This window comes from Lissotriton vulgaris, chromosome 1_1 (genome assembly GCF_964263255.1).
Source record: "Lissotriton vulgaris chromosome 1_1, aLisVul1.2, whole genome shotgun sequence".
Classification (NCBI taxonomy): Eukaryota; Metazoa; Chordata; class Amphibia; order Caudata; family Salamandridae; genus Lissotriton; species Lissotriton vulgaris.
In genome coordinates this window covers 943,333,482-943,355,075 of record NC_141685.1, presented here as the reverse complement: position 1 = coordinate 943,355,075, position 21,594 = coordinate 943,333,482, and the positions used below count along the sequence as shown (strand labels likewise).

The following is a 21,594-nucleotide window of genomic DNA, read 5'->3' as shown; positions in this document are numbered from 1 at the left end:
TGAATGTTTTGATTTGTTCTGCATTCTGTCCATCAATTGTGTGTCTATTGCTTCCTCGCCCTAAGTGCGCCGGGTATGCCCAGACGTGGGTCCCTGGCTCACTGTGTCACTGGATTGAAGCTATCCTGGCTGATGAGGGGTGAAACCCTGAAACCAATCCTAGGATGCTTGTTTCTGGTACAGGGAAGACATGGCTTGGCAGTTCAGGCTGGACTGTTTCCATGAGGCACAGGGTCAAGACTGATTTGCATATGACCAGGTCTAAACTGGGGTGGCATGGTGAACAAAAGAATGATAGATTTAACCCAGATCTCTTGACTGGGGTTGAATGTTTTGATTTGTTCTGCATTCCGTCCATCAATTGTGTGTCTTTTGCTTCCTTGCCCTAAGTGTGCCTGGTATGCCCAGACGTGGGTCCCTGGCTCACTGTGTCACTGGATTCAAGCTATCCTGGTTCATGAGAGGTGAAACCCCGAACCCGGTCCTTGGATGCTTGTTTCCAGTCCAGGGAGGACTTGGCTTGGCAGTTCAGGCTGAACTGTTCCCATGACGCACAGGGTCAAGACTGATTTGCATGTGGCCAAGTCTAAACTGGGGTGACATGGTGTTCAAAAGAATGATTAACTTAATCCAGATCTCTTGACTGGGGTGAATGTTTTGATTTGTTCTGCATTCCTTCCATCAATTATGTGTATTTTACTTATTTCAAGAAGGCCACCACCTCTTTGCAGCTGAGGAGTCTCATGATCTCCTGATTGATACAAAGTAGTATGGCCTGTAGATTTGTCTATCTCCCCCACCCAACGTCCAGAGCCAGGGCAGAAGGGATTTGAAGGAGATCTAAAAAAAGATGAGGGGGAATACTGTTGCAGGTGTAAGCTCCACACCTGCTTCAGTTCTGCCATTGATTGAGAAAGTATTTACGTGTTGGGGCCTTTACGGGAGAGATCATGGCCTTCCTTCTCTCCTTGCTTTGGTGGACCCACCCCTCCTCAACCACCAAGGGCACAAGATGCCCGAAGTATGTCCATTTAGATGCAAGAGATAGGATCTAGCTGGATCTACTGCCGCTGCCTTAGGGTTGGGCCATGTTGTCTTCAGTCCTACAGTATCTGTGGCATCTGCTCATAGGCCCTCAGCAGTCTCTCGGCTGATACTACTTATTACAGCGTTCAAGCTCTCCACTGCCAATCTGGTTATGTTGGAAGTGGGGCCCCACTCTGTTCACTAAAGGACTCCTCGGCCTTGACTCTGCCTCGGTGCAGGATCTTACTGGGCTCTGGTGACTCAGTGTGTACTAATGCGTCGATTGCAGGGGCCTGTGTTCGACCTCATGGTCACAGGTTCAAATCCCGGGTGGGTTCGCTCAGCCTTTCATCCATTGGAGGTCGATAAAATGAGTACCATTAAATTGGGTAACAATGAACATCTGTTATTCAGCGTCAGGAGACCTCTGGGTGAATGTGTGCTTTACAAATACACATGTTATGTTACGTTACTCTGGGGCAACGCCAGTGCCGGCCTCCCAGGTTCACGCAGTCAATCAATCAATCAATCATCAAATTTATATAGCGCACTACTTACCCAGAGGGTCTCAAGGCGCTGGGGGGGGGGGGGGCTCCGCTACTGCTCAAACAGCCAGGTCTTGAGTTGCTTCCTGAAGGCGAGGTGGTCCTGGGTCAGGCGAAGGTGGGTGGGGAGGGAGTTCCAGGTCTTGGCGGCGAGGTAGGAGGACCGTCCCCCTGTGGTGGTTCTACGGATGCGGGGGACGGCGGCGAGGGCGTGGCTTGTCGAACGAAGCTGGCGTTTGGGAGCGTAGAAGTTGAGGCGGCTGTTGAGGTATCCTGGGCCTTGGCTGTGTAGGGCTTTGTGTGCGTGGGTGAGGAGACGGAAGGTGATTCTTTTGTTGACCGGGAGCCAGTGTAGATCTCTCAGGTGTCCGGAGATGTGGCTGCGACGGGGGATGTCCAGGATGAGTCGTGCTGAGGCGTTCTGGATCCGCTGGAGTCTCTTCTGGAGTTTGGCGGTGGTTCCGGCGTAGAGGGTGTTGCCGTAGTCCAGACGGCTGGTGACGAGGGCCTGGGTGATCGTCTTCCTGGTCTCGGTGGGGATCCACCGGAATATCTTGCGTAGCATGCGCAGGATGTTGAAGCACGACGAGGAGACGGCGTTGACTTGTCTGGTCATGGAGAGGGAGGAGTCCAGGATGAAGCCCAGGTTTCGTGTGTGGTCTGTTGGTTTGGGTGCGCTGCCTAGGGCGGGGGGCCACCAGGAGTCGTCCCAGGTGGAGGGTGAGGATCCCAGGATGAGGACTTCCGTCTTGTCCGAGTTCAGTTTCAGGCGGCTGTTCTTCATCCATTCGGCTACCTCTTTCATCCCTTCGTGAAGGTTGGTTCTGGCGGTGGCGGGGTCATTGGTAAGGGAGAGGATCAGCTGGGTGTCGTCGGCGTAGGAGTTGATGTTGAGGTTGTGCTGGCGTGCGATGTCTGCGAGTGGGCTCATGTAGATGTTGAAGAGGGTAGGACTGAGCGAGGAGCCTTGAGGGACACCGCAGATGACTTCGGTGGCTTCAGATCTGAACGGGGGGCAGTAGAAAATGTCACCGGCCTGCACCAAGATGACGGCTGCTCTCCGCTCCCTGATCACAGTCCAGGCACTCTTTGCCTCTGAATCTCAGTGTCTTGAACAATTCCATGTGCTTCGGGCCAGACTGAGTGCTTGAGGGGCCTTTCCTGGACCAGAACGGTGTTTCTAATGACAGCATAGATTAGTGGGGATGGAGCAGGACTGCTCGACTGCACATCTACTCCATACCTCTACTGCCCACGCTCCCCCTTATTAACCACAATTAAAATAAATATGAAACAAAATGTGACCCTCTCAGAGGCTTTGTGTCCCCTCTTTCCTTAGTTTGTCCTTGTCCCCTTTTTCCTCCTCCATGACAATCTGATCCTCCATTCTGTTCATTACCCGTTCCCTCTCTTTGACAGTTTGTTGAAATGATTGCATATATGAAGACGTCAATCTAAATTCATTTGACTCTTTCTTACTCTCCTGCAGCACCACATGACGAATAGCAATGTTGACCATCTCAACTAACCTTTTTCCTTATCACCCGATATTGATAGTATGCAATTGCTCTTGAAACATTAGCAACAGTCCCTTCTCAAAAACAGCATCTACAACTTACTGAGCTAATTTCACAGGCTGGACTAAACCCCTTTCAAACACATCCAGTAGTCAGTCTAAATAACGTCTGTGGAATCCCCTGTAATCTTTTTGAAATTTGGCAACTTTGTCTAGTCGATCATATTCAATCACATTTTCACCCCCAGCACCCAACAATTCATCTTTAACCATTACCAAAACAGCAGTATCAACAGGTGCATGTTGTGGCCTTTCTTTATTGATTGATCTTTTACCTCACTCTGCACCATCAATTTCACAAACTGATTCAGATGTGCCCAATTGGGCTTATAGCAGTCTGCAACTCTTCATAAAATCTCAAAGAGTTTTCATAGATTTTTCGAAGGTCTGTAGGGCTCTGCGGTACCGAAATTGTTAAATCTACTACCTGGACCTTGGTGTTATCTATGGAGAAGAAAGGCTTCTTCAGATTCAACTTGAGTTCAATGTCAGTAGAGAATTATGGGGCATATTATCAAGGGGGTTTATCTCTGCTTTTTTGGCTTTAAAAGCCAAGAAAGCAGAGATAAAATTATCGCCCTATTACCTAGCTGTTGCTAACACCAGTTAGCGACAGCTAGTAGGAGATGGCGACCATCTTGGGCCCCACTTTGCATGTCAGTGATATCTATCACTAATGACATGCAAAGTAGGCGTGCCAAGATGTTAGCGACTGAAAACAGTCGCTAACATCGCTATCTCCTATTACCAACTTTTGGGGATATTCGCGCTAAGCGCGAATATCTCCAAAAGCTAACACCTGCCCTGAGCAGTTCTTAGCCATGTTATCCAATGGGAGGTGGATAACATGGCTAAGAGCATTAGCTCGGTAATGAATGAATATCGCTGACTTTTCAGCGATATTCATGCTTTGCGGCGATTTTTATCGCATTTGCGTTAAACCTTGGTAATACCAAGGTTTATTTGCGGTAAAAATCGCCGCAGCTCAGCGGTAAATTTTTGTCTCTAGCCAAGCAATAGCGATAATTATCGCTATTGCTTGGTAATATGCCCCCAGGGTTGTGGGCCTCATGCGCATATAGTACTGATCTCTGCTGGAAATGTTCCCTTTCTGCAGGGTCACCCCAGAATTCTGTAATGCCTTTTTGCTGAACTCTATTCTTGCTGGCTATAGAATTCAATGCAATTTACCAGTTCTTACCAGTGGTACAGGCCTTCTGCTCCTCCTTTCAACAAGATGACATTGGAATACCCCTAAGTGGTATCTTAACTTACCTTTAAGTCCCTAGAGTATATAACCAGGGCCTGTATGTTAGATGTCACCAGTGGGCTACAGCTCCACTTGTACCACCCACTGGGGTGATGAGGCAAATATGACTGCAGGCCTGCCTTGTTTAGCACAACTGTGCAAGTTTAAACTGCAATTTCAACATGTGAAAAGAACCCCTTTCGACAGGCCTCTGCTCTCCTTTTAAATATTATAAAGTCTGATGCATCTGCACTTCAATAGTTAAAATACCATGACTTTCTGTGGCCTTGCTCCATGCAGTATAAATGGGCACAAGGTCTGGTAGCATTGGTGAAAAACCCAGCCTTCTTTCATTTGAATATGGATAATAATATAAAAAATCTATAAGCGCTGTACTTTTATATTTTCCTCAAACGTATATATATCCCAGTTCTTCTATGTCTTATTGTCTCCAAATGTCCAGTAAATTATAGTTCTCCTTTATAAAAAAAAGAATTTCCCTCCTCCTCTTTTGTCTTCTAAGGTCCTTGCATTCTAATTCACAGCTATGTTCTGACGTTTTGGCAAACAGAAGTTTGTTTTCCTCTTTAATCAAATCTGCTTACATTTATCAGAAGGAGATGCTCTGAAAAAGGCAAGATGGGAAATTTGGTGTGCTAAATATTGATACTGCATGTTATGCCTTTTTTCCTATTTGAAAACGTGGTATAGGGTTCTCATATCTCTGAATATCTCAGTCGGGTAATGGTAGAATTACCGGCTGTAGTAAATACCCAAAACTATTCCACACAACTTGTAATAAGGGCCTCAATTAACTAGTTTTCCCACATTATTTTCTATTATGTTCTAGTAATGCTAGAATCAAATGTATTTGCTATACTATAATATTTTCCAGTGGCTGCAAATCATAGATCACTTGATTCCCCATATTAATATATTCCTGTCCTCGCTGAAGTGATAGCAATAGCAAGCTGGATATATTTTGTCCAGCAATTATTGGAACTCCCCTTATCACGACACTAGTATCAGCATGTGTACTATCCTGTACCTATGAATCTTTTTACAGGACAAACTAATGCCCAGCTCCCAAATGCGTCTTCTGACTCAAAGCTGTTTTGGATTTTGTCTTTTCTAAAATATACATGAACATAATTTTTTGGGTAGTAGTTTATAGGATAGTTGGCATTACCGTTTCTTAAAGTCTCTTCTTTACAGTTTTGAACATAGTTCTGAAAACATCAACATATATATATTCTCAGTATAGCTCTACTTCCAACATGGGTTTCATTGAAAAAAACTGCTTTACCAAAGCTCACAATCCTCATTTGTTTCCATTTATTTTATTTATCTAATCAAAATGATACTTATTCCCATCCCAAGATTAGTCCTTTTTTGACTTTGTATTTATTTCTCTAGTGATATGCCTCAAAGCAGAGGAATTCTTCTTGTAACTTGTATACATGCTTGGTGATTGGTTATGATGAATTAAGTATTATAGACCCCTAATATGGTGTGTTATGTTTCTCCAAACAGGGCTGCATTTACCGGCGCACATCTGCAGTAAACTTATGTTTTCTCATGAACAAAGGCTAATACTAATAAAAAACTTTAAAAAAACTATTCAGAAGTTTTATAGATTTAAATTTGTTAATATTTGTTAAAGTATAGAGAATAGACTTGAAAAAACTGTTACTTGAGTGTTTAACACAGACATGTATTAATCCAATGCTTGATAGACAATAATATAAGGTAATTTGCATCACATCTTCTTTCCCTGTTCTGCCACCTGCACATCTAGTTTTACTTTTCATCAGCAGATTTAGCTATGAGTTAGCTTCAAGTATTGAAGTGTCACTGTCTCAAAATGTCCTAATGTTTTATGTCTAAATTTCAATTTGTCAATAACCTTTTACAAAAATTCTGGACCTTAGAAACCTCTTCACATATCAGCAGATCTCCCTTCCATACGGCTTTCCTTTCATATTGCTTTAGCTGGCCCTGTGCACTTAGGATCCTTAATCCTGGAGCAATGTATGTACTAAGACATAAACTGTTTTAATTTTCAGAGCTATTTCCAATATGTGTTCCATTATCCTTTAGAGCGAGTTAGTCTTTCATTTTTTGATCAATTGCGCTATTGATTAGTCCCCATTGTCTGATCCTGATGTTGTTAGTGACGTTTCCTTATTTAACTTTGTATATTATTCCTCCATTGAAAATTCTCTTTCTGTACATTTTAGGATGCCACAAATCATAGAATAGACCTCCTAGAGTGTTTTCCACATTCAGAGCATTTCTTGTCAGTTTCCTTATTTGATCATGCTTCCTTTCAGGATAAGAAAGCTCAAGATTCTTTATTTTGTTCTGTACAGTCCTCATCCTGTCGGAAGAATGTTTCATTCCATACTTCCAGATTGTATTTAATTTCGCCCAGTTCATTTCCTGAATATTCTTGAATTTTATTAGTCCTTTGTACTTGAGTAAGGATGTTTGGCAAATGGGCATTTTGATATAGACCCCAAACAAGAAAAGATGCCCTTTCATGCACTCTCCTAATTACAATTCTGAATGGTTCACAAAACCCATTTTGCAATCCAAGAGGCTTTTAAGAATTGTGAAAGGAGTTTAGTGCAGTGTAAAAAACAAATTGCAGGTGCAAGCCCTTTGTTTGTGTAAATCGCAATGTTTGTGACTGCGAAAAGATTTTGCACGTAAGGCTTTTGGTTCACTTTCCAGGTATTTTGCCATGGATAAGTGTTTCAAAACAAGGTGTCTCGACGTGGGCTGGGTATGTGCCTGGCTATGCTGCTAGGATGTCTTTCTTGCAGGAGTACCCTCTTGAAATTGCCAGCTATCTCGTGTGATAAATGCCTCCATGTTTCAGCCCTACGCTTTCTTTTTACACATCCTTGTGTTCTGTTTTTTTGTCTCCAATGGGTTTGATTGATAGAAATAGATAGACTACAACTCCCAGAATGCTACATGTTGTAAAACAAGCTAAGACTTTGGATAGCATACTTAGGGAAACAGGATCAGCTGATAACCTTACCCAGGACGCAATCTACTAGACATAAAGTTGTCACTGAAGCACTCTTTAATAAGATAGATGGATTTTACTTACTGAGATTTACAAGTGAGAGCCTAGATATTAGCTAAAACTTTTTTAAAGCATTAGTGTTGGTAAACAGATTACAGGGCAGGCAGACACTACAGTAGGCAATTCGTTCCTCAGAAACATTTTCATATGACATATGAGCCCTGTACCACAGAGGTATTAACTGTTTGTAGTATTGTCTACGAGTCATGTGAATATATAGAATATATACTTTTCGAGATAAAAAAGTACTTGTATCTAAGTCTGTTTCTTCATAGAAGATATGGAGGACAATGCTTTATTTATACAGCTTTTGGTATAGTGTGTCATAAACCTACCATATGACATCTGTGCACTTTACATAGTAGTTAAATATATATTCCACATCCAACATACATTGTAAGACTAAAGTGTACATGAGATCACAACATAGATATATACATGTGTTAGAGCCAAAATGTGTTTTAAAACTGCAAAATTTAGCGGCATGTAGGATAATAACAGAAATTAGCACCTGGAGTAGAACAGTCGGAGCTTGCTGACCAAACCAAATGTTCCCTTTCTGTTTATATTTAATCTTAAAGGCTCACAAAGGGAACATTGTGAGACTGGCTAGCTGCCATCTCCTCTCATGTGGGTCTACAGCGAGCACTGTGAGAGCATGAGTACCCACTCACCTGAATGCTCGGTGTATAAAATGGGCCCAACCTCCTTCAGTGTTCCCTCAGTATACTCTCAACCCCTCCCAGGGGTGAGTCTTCCTCCCCTCGTCCACATAACTGCGTCCCTTTCAACTTTTAATTACTCCATTGACAACGTGATTTGGTGCCTTAAAAGGTCGCACTTTATTCAAACATAACATGGTTGTACATTTTGCAATTGTAGTTGGTTATTCATAAACATCTATGTTATTGTATACTTTCATTGTCTTTGTACATTCATTGTTGTTGTTTGCTCCCAGACAGTACAGTTTTGCGAAGTGCCCCTTTTTCTGGGCCTCCCTGTCTGCGGTTCCAGGCTTCAACTTGCTACCGAATTTTGTGGGCGTCCGTCAGGACCTGCCCGGGCTCCAAGTGCTGTTCCATTTGTCCAGGACCCTTTGTTGGCCACTCGCCTGCTCGTCAGGGCCCCTGCCGTGCAGCATCCCAAGGACCCTGTGTGAGAATCTCATCTACTCTAACAGTGGCTGTGTCCTGTCATTTAGCTCCCTCAGTACCCCTTCCGTGATGCATCCCAAGGGCCCTGTGAGAGCATTGCATCTACTCTGCCTGTGACTGTGTGCCATTATTAGCTCCCTCAGTGCCCCTGCAGTGAGGCATCCCAAGGACACTTTGTGAGCCTTCCATCTACCTCCAGTAATTTTTCTCTCTTTTGTGTACCTTTTCTGGGTTTCCTCTGCCTCACCTCTAACCTGGGGCTGCGACAACTACTTCCTTTGGTGTGGGTGGGTGGGATTCCGTATTTTTCTTGCAGGGGTGTTGCATGCTTACTTCGGACCTTGCACCCCTATTTATCCCCCCCCCCCCAGCTGCTTGCCGCCTCCCCCCCTGATTGGGTGGCCTTTGGCTACCTTGGGGCGACGAATTATGGCCCCCCCTTCTTTCGCACGCTTCCGCGATGAGGGGGGTCTTCCTTCCTTCAGGCGGTGTTTGCCCCCGGCCCCCATCAGGTCCGGCTGCACCTTCCCCGGCCTGGGTTTCTAGCAGCTGCTGTTTCACACATGTATGATTGGCCGCTCCCCCTTGCTTCTGGCAAAGCAAAGCCCAACTAGTCAAAGAAAAGTAGAAAAATATAAACAAATAGTTTTGTTCTTTCCTTTGGCTGATTGGGCTGCCCGGCACCAAAAACAAGTGTAGCAACCCAGTGGTGTAGCGTGCGGAGGGGGGTGCACAGGGGCAGTGTCCTCGGGCGCGAAATTCTATGGGGTGCAAAATTATTATGGGCCGCACAACACTTGCCTTGCCCCGGGCATTGGCAACACACGCCACACTAGAACTGAGGGGAAGGTAATTAACAGCCATTACTGTGCTTATTGGATGTTCAGTGAGAGAAATGATGTAGGTAAAATACCACTTCCAGTTCAAAGGGCAAAGTTTAACATAAGGAAAGCAGCCAAATAACAGCTGAGAGCAGGGATGAATGAGGGTGTGTTTTGGGGGATTGTTTAGGAAGCGCTGCATGAACATGTTCTTTTAGGGAATATATTAAGGGGGCTTTTCTGATCGCTGATAGTAGGGCCTGGTAAGGAGCCTTTCAATGCGGATGACTTGCTCAATATGCGACTATCTGCCTTGAGCAGGGACCTGCTCTGTGGGGTGTCTGAGAGAGATATTCAGGAGTGGTGTGATGTTTCTATTAGACATAACGGAGACTGTGTTTCAGGCACATTTTGGACATAGTAGAGGTGAGTGCGCAGGTGTGATGCACTTGAACCTTGTCATATTTGAAATCACGCAGTCTGATGCATGAACCACCACTTTGAGAAGAGTGCATTATCATAAGTTATTCAAGGGAACTCCAATGCTAGGTTTGCCATAGAAATACGATGCTTGGGATTATGAAGTCATTTCAATTGGAATCGTAGGATTCTGGCAACTTATTTAAGATGAAGTACAAACTCTAAAGCAGGGGTCTCCAACTTTTTCTGTAATAAAAGCTACTTAAGTTCAATGAAACGCATCGACAGCTACTAATTGTATTAGCATTGTAATAGTGGCCACTTCCAACAAGATTACACTAAGGGCCATCATATTGCTACCAGTGACCACCTCAGTGCATCAAGCCAGCATTAAAAATGCTTTGCCAGTATGGAATGTCCCTGCATGGGTAATACATAATAGCCATTGCTGCAGTGCCTCGGGGACCAAGGTAATAACATTTGTAATAAGTCTCCCCAGTGCCACATGATTTAAATCAAATATCAGATTTAAATACATTTTGGAAATGCAGACATTCTTCTCCAAATATCTTATGAGTTCTGAAAATAACCATATTGTCTTCTCATACATACATTCGCAAATTAGGTATACATATTTTATTTGAACAAAGCAAAAGCTTCTAATTTAATAGGTTGGTATGCATAGAGGAGAGTTACTTACTGGTAGCTGGAGAGCTACCAGTAACTCACAAGCCCCTCATGGAGAAGTGTGCTCTAAAGGTTTGTCAAGACTAACATGTCATCCACCCAAAATCCTTTACTTGGAACAATGGTCCCACAAGGAGACTACAGTTGCCATAGGAGCTGGGGTTTTCAGAACTTCTCTGATGTCATGAGCGCAGTTTTCTAATTGGTCTGCATTATGTTAGTATTCAATTAAAGTACTGCACTTTGTAGGTATTCATGACAGTATCCTAAAGCTTAGGTTTATTCGGACAAGCTTTTTGATCTATTGTATACACCCACCCTGGAGATCTATTCTTACAAGTAAACAATCTTTCCTTCTACTGTCACATTTGGAACTATTGTTGCATTGGCACTATTATATTATACACTGATTTAATATGTATGTTATTTACAATGTAGCTAATATTTTAATGTACTATGTTTTGCAGGCGATACTTTCCATGGAATCTGATCCTTCTGAGTATTTTTGTAAGTAAAAGATTGTAAACTATGGTGCATGAATTGTGCGATGCATGGCACTGAAACCCTCCTACTGTTAATCAGCTTCTCTCATCAACCAAGTAATCCACCCTCAGCCTTATAGTGGGCTAATATGGATTTTTAAAGATTGACTGTTCTGTGATTCAGGGTTCTCTAAGTTAAAATACTTGAACGCTTTGAGGTGAGCGTGAATTATAAAAAAAAAAAATGAATAGTTCTGGGCAATTCCGATGTTAGTGTCCGAGTACAAGTTTTACAATTGTGGTGGAATGGGAACTCTACACCCACACACATCACAACTGTGAGCACTGGCAACTGGTTGGAGACAGTGGCGGGTGGCAAAATGGAGATAGAAAAAAAATGAAAAGACTTACCTGTGAGCGCTGCCGCCTCTCCTCCATCCTCTTCTCTCGGAACGGAAGAACCCAGGCTCCCAGGCTCTCCAGCCAATCACGATGCTGCCTTACAGCAGCGTTGGGATTAGTCTGTGGGCGGTGGCTTGGTGCTCAGAAAGGGACTGGGAGCCTGTGCATGTTCTCCACTCAGGCTGTACAATACAGCTGTTGGAGAGCATGCACAAGGCACACAGTGCGCATGACGGTTTGGCCGGCCATATACGGCTGGCCAAACCAGCATGCACTCTTATGGTGCTCCCAACACTCCTCTCTCTGCTGGCGTCTTGCGAGACCTGCCCCGCCCAGCCCTAACATGGAGCTTAAAGGCAGACTCAAAATGAAATGACAATACCATTCAGTTATTATCATTATATTTTTACTTTGCTCTGCTCTTGGAGCAGTGGGGAGACACCCCTGACTTAGGAAACACACCGCCAGTCCCATGCAATTAAGAGCTCATTAGCATGAAATAGGTTATAACTATGCAGACTCATTGTTTCAGGTCAAAATCAAAGAAAGAATTCTCAATTCCCTGTGGATCAATGCTTCCATTTAATGGAAGTGTGTGTGGCGGGGTGCTTGGTGGGGAAGGGTGTCAAGGTTGTCAGTGCAGACTGAGAGCTGGCAGGGAGAAACAATAAGGGGGATCAGGGAGGGCCTAGGCTGCCATTATGCCCTCAACTAGGAAAATCTGTCCCAGTGCTCCCACATTTGGAAAATTCAGGCCCAGGAACACCAGACCTCTTGTGTTCGGGTGGAGCAGTATTCCACCCAGGGATACTACGCCACCTGATTGGTACTTGGCCCTTAGGCAGAGAGCATTTGTATTAAAAAGCATCCTTCTATTTACAACTCTATTTTCGGTATGCTAAAATGTATTTATTTTGGCAAAATTCTAAAGTATTTTACTTTAGTTCAGTACAGTCCATCACACTCTTTCATATGAGAGAGGCATTTGTACTGCTGCAAGTAGAATAATACAAGTATTTGGATTGGTAAAATAGCAGCAATGTCTACGTCTAATTAAATAGAATCAATTCTTGGCTTTTTTCACTCTTATTTAAGTCTACCAGAGAACATAGCTCACTCAGTCTAGCCACGAGCAAGGGACCTAATACAAGTGAACTAAAAGTGCCCAAAAGCATATACAAGGTTTAATTCTGAGTAGCAGCATAACCAAGAGAGGGATTTCAAATGATGCCCTGTAGGCACTTATGGAATAAGGACTAGATGTGGAAATCCGTGACACCGCACCAATATCCTCATGTACCAAGTCTAGATTTAAACTAGATATATTTGTACCTTGAAAAGCCTCATAGTACAGTTTTGGGCTGAAACTCAGGCTTTCTAAGATGTTAATTATAAGGAGGGTGATCTTAGGACAAATTCAGAGGCAGGAAACATGACAAAACGTAGACATACATACTGAAGAAATAAGAGCTTATACTCACACTGAAGTCCACCGTCTCTGTCATGGTCACAAATACATATTCACTTTTATAACAAAACTCCGTTCGAAACAAGAGACATGAACTAAGGGTGAATTTGGGAGAATGTTAACAAATGGATGGTCATGAATACAGTGCTAAAAATAAATCGCCCCTCTGCTCTCACACTTCAGCCTCCGCATCTCAACCAGATTAAACGTCATCTAACACATCAGATGCATCTCTGCCACAGTCAATTGTTGTTTGTTTTGGAACTTGTCTTTTTAGCATGTTCCAAAAATGCTTGTGTCAGCTCACGTTAGTGAAATTGTGAGACTTGCCATTCTTTGTTACCTACTGGATATCTGTTGTGTATACACCATAGATAGACAAACCACAGAAGGTAAATACGATTCTTCTTTATTCAGTATACAGGGAACGAAAGGCCAACAAGTCCTACTCCCTGAAGATTCAGGCCTTGACTGACTAGAACCAACCTCATAAAATAATACATTCCATGTTCTATACCACAAGGACATTCTACCTCTAGCTACAGCAATATAATAAGTGGCAATACAAAAGAAAATATGAATACATAGGTAAAGTGAGAAAATAGATATAGTGAAAGGAGTTAGGCAAGGATGTGTTATGGCGCCTACCTTATTTTCCCTTTATGTTAATGACATCCCTGACACCCTCTTGGGCTGCGAGCATGACTCTCCCAAGTTGTGTGGTCAAGCCATTCCGGCATTATTATTTGCGGATGACACTATTTTAATTTCCCAAACTCCCAAAGGACTTCAGAACCTTCTTAACAAATTTAGGTTGTATTGTCAGGACAAGAAGCTTGAAAATAATTTGTCCAAAACCAAGGTCACGACAATCAACCCACTCAAAGGTTTTAATAAAATTTTCACTATAAATGATGAAAAAATTGAAGAAGTCCAAAGTTTTAAGTACCTGGGGATCACTTTAGATAGTAAAATATCTTGGAAATCCAAACTAGAAACCTCAAAGATCATACTAGTCCAGAATCAAGCTCCTATTCTAAGGAAACACAAAAATAGCTATTATAAATCAGTCTCTCCAGCAATTAGTTTGTTCAAATACAAAGCACAATCTGCCTCCCTTTATGGTGCAGAACTTTGGGGACATGTTTCGAAATGCACGTTCTTAGTTCAGGAAAATAAATTCATCAGACAGCTTTTAGGTGTACCTGCCTCCACTCCCCTCACCCCGGTTCTATGGGATCTTAATTTCCACCGATCAGATGACCACGCTGCATTGCGCCCACTGTTATACTGGGTTCGTCTTTGGTCCACTGATGAGCTAGTGGACTATAGAGAGGCGTTAAAATAGATAATGGTAATAAAAAATTCCACGTTTAGCATGGTTGGCCTACATTGAAAAGTGGTTTATAAAGCTGGGGCTAAGTAGCTTTTGGTCAGACCCGGATTTGATTACCAACAATTCTAAGAAACTGCTTAAGAATAGGTATTGGGAATATATCAAAGATTCTTTGTTGGGAAATTCCAACCTGGGGACTTTGACCCTCAGGTTCTTTGAACTAAAAATGGACAAGAAATTAGAATCCTTTATGGATGAAATAAATCTACCTACCTATGGCCAAATCGTTATATTTAAAATTTCGCTATAGTGCCCTTCAAATTAAATCTAGGACTTCAAAATGGCAGTGCAACAAAGGACCAAGATGGTAGTATTGGATCTGATTTATGTGAATTATGTGAAATGGGCCTGAGGGAAGATGAGCCCCATGTGCTATTTATATGCCCCGCTTATCTACTGGCAAGGAAAAAATGGTTAAAACCCATATGCCAACTTTTGGGTCTTCGCCATATTAAACATGGCGAAAGAGTGTTTAAAGGAGATACTGCACGCCCAATAGTATTTAGTTTGAGCCGCTTCCTCCTATTAGTAGCGATAGTTAGGAAGAGAAATGGCTATAAAATGTAAGCAGACAGTCGGCATGATTGTAGTCTAGCAGCTGAAATGCACCTTGATTTGTACTCTATCGTACCTGAACTAATTGCGTATATGTTATGCCCATTGGAACGTGTGTGCAACATGTAACTATAAATGCAACTGGACTGATAATACTACTATTAAGTGGTGCATGTAATTGAATTTGATTTAGATTTATATTGCACTTTAAATCGAGTGACTTAAACTAGAATAATGAAAATAGAAACTGGCCTGATCTTAGCGTTTGACGTTGTGCTGTTTTCATAGTATTATTTTTAACTTAATGAATTGTCATCTATCAAGTGCTCCTCGAACATGTGTATTAATCTAACCGCGAAGGACCTTGCTGCTAGTTTCCTTTTAATCTTAACCCGGTACTGGGTAGATATGTATATTGTATTGTAATATTTTAAAATTGTATTGTACTGCATTCTTTTAAGGTTGTTTAACCGAAATAAAGAATAATGAATTGAATTGAATACATAGGTAACACAACACATCTCCCCCTTAAACAAAACAAAACAAATGAACTTAAACCAACTATTAATTATGAAAATGTAACTTAAATGGTTACATCGAAATGGTATAATGAAAAGGAAACTAATAAGTATAAATACAATAGAAGAGGTCACATAAGTTTGTGCATTCAGTCAAACAACATAATCCTGTAAATATGCTGGACTTACATTTCCAGCCCAAACCTAGTATTAGATTGCATTCCAGTAATCATAGGCACCACCATGGAAATGCCAAAGAACCGCCCTCCAGTGATTAAAAAAGTCATAATCTAGCAGGCAGTGTGCACATGGGTTTGGCGGTGCAGGTGCAGGGTGCCGATTTGGCGGTCCCGCTCCCACATTGCCAAACTGTAATCAGGTCCCATGTATGCTTGTCACCAGAAGGGTCTGACACAACTAACAGTACATTGCTTTTGTAAATCGGCCATAATGACAAAAATGTACAGATGAAAATGATACGTTGTTTTAGGAACACCTAGAGGGATCTTCTCAAATGATCCCTTACTGAATTCAAAATGATGTCTACTTTACAGAAATGTAAAGATTTCTGATCAAACATTGTTTCACACCTTTTTCCTCCACAAACTGCAAGTGGGTTCAAACCGCAAAAAATAGAACAAAATGACTACCTCTTAGAAAAATGCAAAAACTGTATAAATAAAATTGTGTTTTTAACACAGCACTGGAAAGACTGTCCTTCTAGCACAACAAATCTTTCTTTGATGCCATTTTTAGAATAAAATATGCTTCCTTACAGAGCACGTTTTCCCATTTTTCCCACAAAATAGCAAAATGTTGCTATTGTTCAAGTTTCTTCCAGGGGAATCTAAAAACCCTGCGTACCTTTAGAATCTCCAGGATGTTGGAAAGGTCACAAATTTGGCATTGACACCTTTTCTGGAAAAAGTTATGAACATTTAAGGAAACATCCTATAAAGGGCTTAGCGTCAGGGTGGGGGAGAGGGATATAAGCCCTAGCAGTTGATCCAGCGCTCCTAATGAAAAACTGTCCTACCAACGCTACTCATCTCTACAATACTCACCATTATTCATGATTTACTTACTAAGGCCCATAAACCTACGAGACAATTTTTGAGCGACTGAATCATGTGACCTAATTAATCAGATCTATTCACAAACTATTGACATTATTATATACAACTGCAGTTTATCATTCCTTACCATGGATTTAAACATATGTCATTTAATTAAGTCACTAGGGCGAATGGATTAACCAATGGTAACTAGACCATGAATAAACAAGACCAGCTTGTCGATTCAAATCTCATTTTATTAGCTTTATTATTCAAAGAAAGAGCATTTTAATTAAGAATCTTTATTAGCAAAATGAAAGCAACATTTTATTAAGGAAAAGATTTATTAGACTGACACTTCAAAGGCAAATCAATCAGCATGAATTAAAGCAGAATAAAGTTTCCATTCCCTAAATTCTAACACCCTGTCTAAAACTCACTTCACCTAGAAAGAATAATCTTTAAAGACTGCTGTCCTTACGTGCGCCAAAGAGTCCAACAACACGTCACGCCCTTCAGGAATCGGGAAACAAGAAGAAGAAGATCCCCTCTTGCCCACGGGCCATTTTATACCTTTCTAACTAGCTAATCTTCTCAAAATTGTAAAAAAAAATTTGCCATCCAGAGTTCCCATTGGCTGTCTTATGTCAGACCATAATGTGTCATCACCGTTTTCAAACCAAGAACGGACTCTTCTTTAGCCCTATTGTCCTTTGCTTTTGTGTCATTTCGCTTCCTCGAAAATGTAACGTTTCACTCGAGCTACAGTTCATGACTTCCTTGCCTTGGCAATCTTGTCGCTTCCTGTCCTTGAATCCTTCTCTCTGACAAAATTGTCGACGTGGTAAAAGTTTCCACTTCTGTGCAAGGCTCCTTTCTGGACATGATTTGAAACGCCATCTTTTTGCAGGCCTAAGGCCTCTCTCTGAAACTATTATTTAAACAAAAACAAAACATTAATTAATTAGAGAATTGAGACCCATTCTGTTACCCACCCCTTTGCTAATTATTAACTCATTAATTTATGTTACCGAGCTGAGCACACAAAACAGCATTTATATCTACCTTTTTCTTTTAGGCCACAAAGATTCTTCACAAGCTTTTGCCACAGAAAGACATAAGCACACAAATAAGCACATGCCATTAATTAAACAGCCGCATTTAGTACTGACAAAGACAATAGACAAGGTTAGTTCATTATTTTTCGCATACTTGCAATTGCAACATAGAGCATATAAATTAGTCCCACGTGTTTTTCTGAATGTATGCATTTTTAAAACTAAGTTGGTTAATAATTTCAACACATGCTTATTAATACAGTTACATTGGTTATGAAAGTTTAACTTTGAGTTTGAACAAAATTTTATTCATCACCTCGCTCCATCAACTCCCTCATCTGGTGATTTCATAATCACCAAACAACACCCAAAATTTTAGCCAAAATGTTAATCCTTTGAATGATGTTTTGAACATTCACTGTATTAGTTTTTCTAAACCTTTGATTCAGCAGTTTGTCTACAACTCTCATATTGAGCTGTACGGAACTCTTCTAATTCTATTTCCTTTTCTTGTTCTTTTCTGAACTTATGAATTCTTTTCTTTTCCCTTACATATTTCTTTCTCTTGTGTATAATGCAACTAATTTTTAACAAAAGTGTCACTATGACTATAACTATTACAGGATAAAGTACTTTCCCAATGATTGAACTACCAATCTCTTGAAACCAGTTTCTGATTGCTGCAAATCTTTTGCTCAAACGTTCTGAAAAATGTTAATCTTCTAAATGTTCTATCTCAGTATATAATTCAGTAATATTCTTGATAAACATCTCTATGTTCTGGCTCTTATCTGGTATGTATGTACAGCAATGCTGAACATGTAAAATTCCACAAACTCCTCTCTCTTTTGCAAGCAGAATGTCTAATGCAAGACGGTTCTGCATTACCATTGTCCTCATAGCAATGAGTTCTGTATCAACGAATTGAAATCCACTTGCAGTGTCTTTTGACAATCTGTCAACAATTGTAGACACTTTTCTGATCTTATTTGCATTCAGGGTTATTCCCACCATAGGTATTATTGCACCAAATATATCTCCCATTATTTCTGAAAAACTTTCCCTCCTGAACCTATTCAGGTGTTTGCCAATTTCAAATGAACCTTCTGTATTTCTATCTATATGAAAAATCTTTGGAAAAACTAAACCAACGTAACAAGTCTCGTACCAGTGGTCCGGGAGATTGAAGTAAGCTTTGTTCCCACAAACAAAATAAATGCCAGGAAAAATTGGATCTTTGCCTCCTTTAAATCCCCAACCACCTAAGATACGATAAGTATCTTCACATTGACTAGCACCCACAAAATAGTTATCAAATTGAGTATTATCTCTTCTTATACAACATTTTCCACTAACAGGTTTATCTATGTGAATTGCAACATTTTCATTTCTACCATTAAGCTTTTCATCCTCACTCTGCCAAAACTTAGATTTTGTTTGTTTCAGCATCTCGTTTCGTTTATAAATTGTCCTTCTCTCTTCAACCATGTTTAAGAGAGATTTTTCTTCCGTTCTCAACTTGCATGTTAGTTTTTAAAAGCATATTCGTATGTGAGTTCATTAGTCACTATAAAAAATTCCCCCATCTGTTTAGCATGTTTCAGTTTATTTAGACTATTGTCAACCTTTAAATTTGCAAAAATCTCATCATAATTAGAGTAGTAATACTCTAATCGACCTGTCCGATAAAACAAACTAGCTATTACACTAGAAGTGATGCCATAAGTAAGAGGAAGCATGTTATAAGTAACCCCTTCCGAAACAGAAGCAGGTAGTTTCACACAAATGTAACAATCTTTCACATCCATCACCTTAACATATTCAGATAAAAGTCTAGAAAAGGTATTACTAGAAAAATCACCAACAGATCTATCTTGGTGGATCTCTGGTTTGTGCTCAATGACTTTATTAGTCTTACCTACTACATCACGAATATCTTGTTTAGCCACAACTTTACTAGTCATATTAGCTTTGTACATTTCTTTATCAATTCCAAAAGGAAAGATGACAGCTAAAATTAACCAAACCAAAATGATTAAGATCACACAAATAGAAGACATTTTGCAACATCTTCTTAAAATAGAGCATCTCGAATTGTTGTTAGTATTAGGCATCTTTTGTTCTGAGACAAGAGCCTTTCAAACAAAATCAAAAATTTAAAAATTTAAAAATCACTTAAATATACACCCCCTTTTTTACTTTTGTTTTTTTTTAAATCACAGAATCCTCTAACAGCTTTTCTTCGACCTTACGTCTTACATCAATGTATTTTTCCAGCTAACACAATTTCTTCAACCTTGTGTCACCTAACACAATTTCTTCAACCTTGTGTCACCTACAACTTTTCAACCTTATGTGAAAACAAAATCAATCATTATTGCTTGTGTCATCTATATCTTCTTGGCTACTACTATTTACTTCCACTACTGGTGGGGTTATAATATAAGTCCACTCAGGTGACTTATACTTTTGATTAGGCCCTAACACCCTCTTTGCTCTACTGCTAATCACTTCTATTTTCGTTCCTGCTAGATTTTTCTTATCTGAATCACTTTTCTGACTTGAGATTTCATTAACTTGTTCTTTTGATTTGTTCACTAATTTGAATTTTAGACTCTCATTCTCATTTGGCCAATTATCTCCTTTTCTTGAGAATTTCTTCTTGGCTCAGTCAGATTGCATTCAACTCTCCAAGCTCTTTTTCTCGATCTTTTCACTTTGGATTCATCATCACTTTCATCTGTTTCGCTTTCTGTGATATCAGCTCTAGATTCGGGTACTTCTTTACTCAGTAGCTTCACTCTGTTAGGAACATCATCCTTATAGCTGGTGCTTGGTAATTCGTCTTCTTCTTCTTCTTAAAATATTTCCAATCCACCAGTTTCAGAATTTTCGTTCCTTCTTCCAGAGCTTCCAATCTGCTTTTCAATACTCTCCTGATCTTGATTCACTTCTTGACCAGATTCTTTTTCTGCTTCTTTTTCTAGCAGATCTTCATCATTTTCAGAATCTAGTATCACAATCTCTAGATCTTTTTCATTCAATGCTTCATTCGCATTTGAATCATCCAGATGTGACTTCCTTGTCGATCTTCAAGATCTGGATTTCTTTCAGGTTCTTCTTCAGAATCTGAATCAGTTGTTGTGTCACCTTCATCTGGATTTTCAGGTGGTGTCACTCGAATGGTATGACTAGCATGAATCCATCCCTTCAGACCTCTACACTTTACTGCATTTGTTGTGACAAGTATCACCTGTCTTGCCTTCTGCCACCTGGGTACCAGACAATTCCTTCTTCGATGAACTTTTGTCCTCACCCAGTCTCCTGGCAACAGATCATGAGCTTGTTCTTTTTCTTTTGTAAGTACTTCAGTTCCCACCTGATGGAACACAGAAGTCACCACGCCAGAAAGGTTCTTGCAATAGTCCATAATTGCACTATCATTTATGCTTAGAAGTTTATCAACTGGAACAAATGCTTGTCTCGTGACTCTGCCCATGAGTATTTCATGTGGGCTTAAACCTGTTTTTCTATCTAGAGTACTTCTCAAAGACATCAAAACAAGTGGAAGTGCATCAGTACATTTCATTCCTGTAGCTAAACACATTTTTGCCAGCCTGTTCTTTATTGTACCATTGACTTGCTCAACAACACCTGATGCTTCGGGTCTGTAAGCACGGTGTAGTTTTTGTTTTATACCAAGTGCTTCACAAATCATTTGTAACAATCTGTTTTCAAAATGTGTGCCACGATCAGTCTCGACCGTCACCAGAAATCCATACCTAGGTATGATTTCTCTTAAAAGCAACTTTGCCACAGTAACTGAATCATTGTGACGAGTTGGGAATGCTTCCACCCATCTCGAAAACAGACAGATTATCACCAAGACATGTCTTAATATGTTATGAGGTGGCATATCAATGAAATCCATTTGTAACCTGGTAAAAGGACCACCCTCCCGTCCTATGGTTCCCAAGCTTACAACTGTTTTTCTGTTCGGATTGATCTGTTGACAGATCAAGCATCTCTGACAAAAAGATTCTGCAATTATCCTAAATTTTGGATTGTACCATGTCTGCCTAAAC

The 21,594-nt window shown here is 40.8% G+C and overlaps 1 protein-coding gene across 1 annotated transcript in view; it reads left to right on the top strand.

The window, feature by feature from the left end:
• The window catches only part of FAIM2 (Fas apoptotic inhibitory molecule 2), a 216,232-nt gene that overhangs the window by 107,309 nt on the left and 87,329 nt on the right, over positions 1 to 21,594 (top strand). Inside the window, exon 7 of the mRNA XM_086936398.1 lies at positions 11,043 to 11,082. Within this exon, the coding sequence (XP_086792524.1) occupies positions 11,043 to 11,082 (40 nt within the window). The remainder of the gene's footprint in view (positions 1 to 11,042; positions 11,083 to 21,594) is intronic.